The 3,313-nt window shown below is 45.7% G+C and overlaps 1 protein-coding gene across 1 annotated transcript; it reads right to left on the bottom strand.

The window, feature by feature from the left end:
- Nucleotides 1-1,887: 1,887 nt before the first annotated feature.
- Nucleotides 1,888-2,473, bottom strand: LOC109211560. The gene is made up of 2 exons (XM_019375105.1): nt 2,231-2,473; nt 1,888-2,175 (listed from the first exon to the last, which is right to left on the bottom strand). The coding sequence occupies exons 1-2, from the start codon at nt 2,471-2,473 to the stop codon at nt 1,888-1,890; spliced, it is 531 nt and encodes a 176-aa protein (XP_019230650.1).
- Between the last annotated feature and the right edge of the window lie 840 nt (nt 2,474-3,313).

Below are 3,313 nucleotides of genomic sequence, written 5' to 3'. Positions count from 1 at the left end.
TCTCCTCAATACTTCTTAGGCCGCCCTCCACCTCTTCTTATACCCAACAAAGCCAACCGCTCGTACCACTTTTACCGGGGTATCTGGGCTTCTCCTCTGTACGTGCCCGAACCATCTGAGCCCCGCTTCCCGCATCTTCTCATCTATGGCCACCCACATTCTCTCAAATATCTTCATTCCTAATCTTATCCATTCAAGTGTGCCAGCACATCTACCTCAACATCCTCATTTCTGCTACTGTCATCTTTTGGATATGTGAGTTCTTAACTGGCCAACACTCAGCCTCATATAACATGGCTGGTCTAACCACCGCTCTATAAAACATACCTTTGAGTAGCGGTGGTACTTTCTTGTCATACAGGACTCCAGATGCTAACCTCTATTTCATCCACCCACCTCTATACGGTGTGTAACATCCCGATCTCCCCATCCCCCTAGATAACTAACCTAAGGTACTTGAAACTGCCTCTCTTGGGGATGACCTGCATTTCAAGCCTCACATCCACGCCCGCTTCCCTCGGCTCGGTGCTGAACTTGCACTCAAGGTATTCCGTCTTAGTCTTGCTCAACTTGAATCCCTTGGACTCAAGGGCATATCTCCAAAGCTCCAACCTCTCATTAATGCCGCCTCGCATCTCATCTATTAGATCTATGTCATAGTGAATAACATACACCATGGCACCTTCCCTTGAATATGGTGTGTCAGTGCGTCTCTCACCAGGGTAAATAAGAACGGCTGAGCGCAGATCCTTCATGTAACCCCATAATAATCGAAAAATAATCTGAGTCGCCTCCTGCTGTCCTAACCCGAGTCTTAGATCCATTATTCATGTCCTTATTTCCCTAATGTAAGCAACCAACACACCTTTAGCCTCTAGGAATCTCTAAAGAGCCTCTTTAGGATCCTTGTCATACGCTTTCTCCAGTTCAATAAACACCATGTGCATATCCTTTTTCATATCCCCGTACTGTTCCACCAACCTCCTAATAAGGTGGATAGCTTCTGTAGTAGACCGACCTGGCGGATATAGAAATTGTCCTTCTCACCGTCGCTTATACCACCCTCTCCCAAACTTTCATGGTATGACTGAGTAATTTGATGCCCCTATAGTTGTTGCAACTCTGGATATCACCTTTATTCTTGTACAACGTAACCACTGTACTCCACCTCCACTTATTTGGCATCCTCTTCATCCTGAAAATAACATTAAACAGCCCCAGTCAACCACTCCAAAACTTCTCTACCTAACACCTCCAAAATTCTACCAGAATTTCATGTAGCCCAGTAGCTCTTCCCCTACTCATCTTACGCATAGCCCACACAACCTCCTCAACCTTGATGTGCCTACAGTACCTAAAGTCACGGTGACTCACGGATTGCCTAGTTCTCCTAGCACAATATCCCGATCCCCTTCTTTATTTAGAAGTTTTTGAAAGTAAGTCTGCAATCTCCGCTTAATATGGGCCTCTCCCATCAATACTCTACTGTCCTCGTCTTTGATGCACCTCACTTGGTCCAGATCGCAAGCCTTCTTCTCTCTTGCCTTGGCCAGCTAGAATAAAATCTTTCTCCCCGCCTTTGACCCCTAGTTCCTGGTTTAGACAATCAAAAGCCGCAATCTTAGCCTCCGTGACCGCCAGCATCGCCTCCGTCCTATCTACCTTATACTCTCTCTGTTCGCTCTCCTCTCCTCCTCGCATGTGTTCCCTACTAACTTCAGGCACGCCACCTTCTTTACTTCCACTTTACCTTGGACCTCCTCATTCCACCACCCATTGGATTTTAATTTTGCTAGAGTAACCCGTCGAGACCACTAACACCTCTCTCGTTGTCTCCGTTATACTGGCTGCCATCGTCGACCATTTATTGCTCGCATCCCTACTACTTCACCAGGCTCCCATAGCCGATAACCCCACTTCCAACTGCTGATCTGTATCCTTAGTCAAGTCTCCCCACCCGATCCTCGATCGTCCTCGTGCAGACATCTTCTTCCTCTTTACCATGATACTGACGTCCATCACCAAGAGCCTATTCTGTGTCGCGAGGGTCTCACCCGGGATAACCTTACAATCCTTGCACAACCCTCCGTCACACATCCTAAGGAGAAGATAATCAATCTGAGTCTTTGCCACCGCACTTTGGAAAATAACCAAATGCTCATCCCTCTTCAGAAACTAGAGTTCACAATCACCAGCTCAAATGCCTTAGAGAAATCCAACAACGAAGTACCTCCTGCATTCCTATCTCAAAATTGAAGCCGCTATGCCCCTCGCCATAGCCACCTGCAGTCGACCCAATATGTCCATTGAAATTCACTCCTATAAATAACCTCTCAGCAGCCGAAATATTACGCACAACCTCATCCAACTCCTCCCAGAAGCGCCTTTTAACCTCCTCATCCAAACCCCCTTGTGGTGCGTAAGCGCTAACGACATTTAGAGTGCACTCTCCAAATACCAACTTAATAGTCATTAACCTAGTATTCCCCCGCCTAACCTCTACCATAGACTCTTTGAGTTCCCTATCCACCAAAATATCTACACCATTATTACCCTTCAGGACTTCAGAGTACCACAGCTTATCCCGTCCGCATCCTTCGCCTTCGATCGTACCCACCTAGTTTCCTGGACACATGCTATATTGACCTTCCTCTTCTGGAGAATCTTCGCCGGCTCTATTGACTTACCCGTCAATATACCTATGTTCCATGACCAAATTCTCAACCTATAGGCTCCCTTGTTCCCCTTACCTCCCCCTTGTCCCCTACCACCCTGAGGTCATGACCTTACTCTACCATCCCAAACTACAACCACTATACATATAACAAACTAAGGAGAATCACTAACTTACAATAGACAAAAAGACCAAACTAGGAGAAACCAAGTTGTATCTACAAGCATGCTAATTGCATGATTTAAACTAATGCGAACTAAAAAGACAACAATTTAACTAAAACAAAGAAGAGAAAATAGGAAAGCGGGAGGTACCAACTCCCAAGAATAGAACCTAGAAATTGTCTAGGTGTACACGACAGTGTTATGGTACCTGGCACGATCACGTCCAACTTTTCAATGCCACTTATTGACACTCGCCCTGATTGCTCTCCTACGTTTACACGGGCTTCCCGCTCGTCTCCAATAGCCACCGAGTATTACCTGAAAGACACACAAAACACCCAAGAACCAAAAGAAGGGGCGGTTGTTGTTAGATCTAAGTTGATTTCAATAATGCAAAATAACCAATTACTCCTTGTGTGCGGGAAAAGTTTTTGAGCAATAAATACAACGACAACGACAACAACAACAATAACAA

This window comes from Nicotiana attenuata, unplaced genomic scaffold (genome assembly GCF_001879085.1).
Source record: "Nicotiana attenuata strain UT unplaced genomic scaffold, NIATTr2, whole genome shotgun sequence".
Taxonomy (NCBI): Eukaryota; Viridiplantae; Streptophyta; class Magnoliopsida; order Solanales; family Solanaceae; genus Nicotiana; species Nicotiana attenuata.
The sequence above is the reverse complement of the archived record's forward strand: the minus strand, read 5'-3'. Positions and strand labels throughout refer to the sequence as shown.

Coding starts and splice junctions, on each gene's coding strand:
- LOC109211560 (XM_019375105.1), bottom strand. CDS start 2,473: ATGACTATTAAGTTGGTATTTGGAGAGTGCACTCTAAATGTCGTTAGC. Junction 2,176..2,230: donor TTGAGATAGGAATGCAGGAG/GTACTTCGTTGT, acceptor TGTGAACTCTAG/TTTCTGAAGAGGGATGAGCA.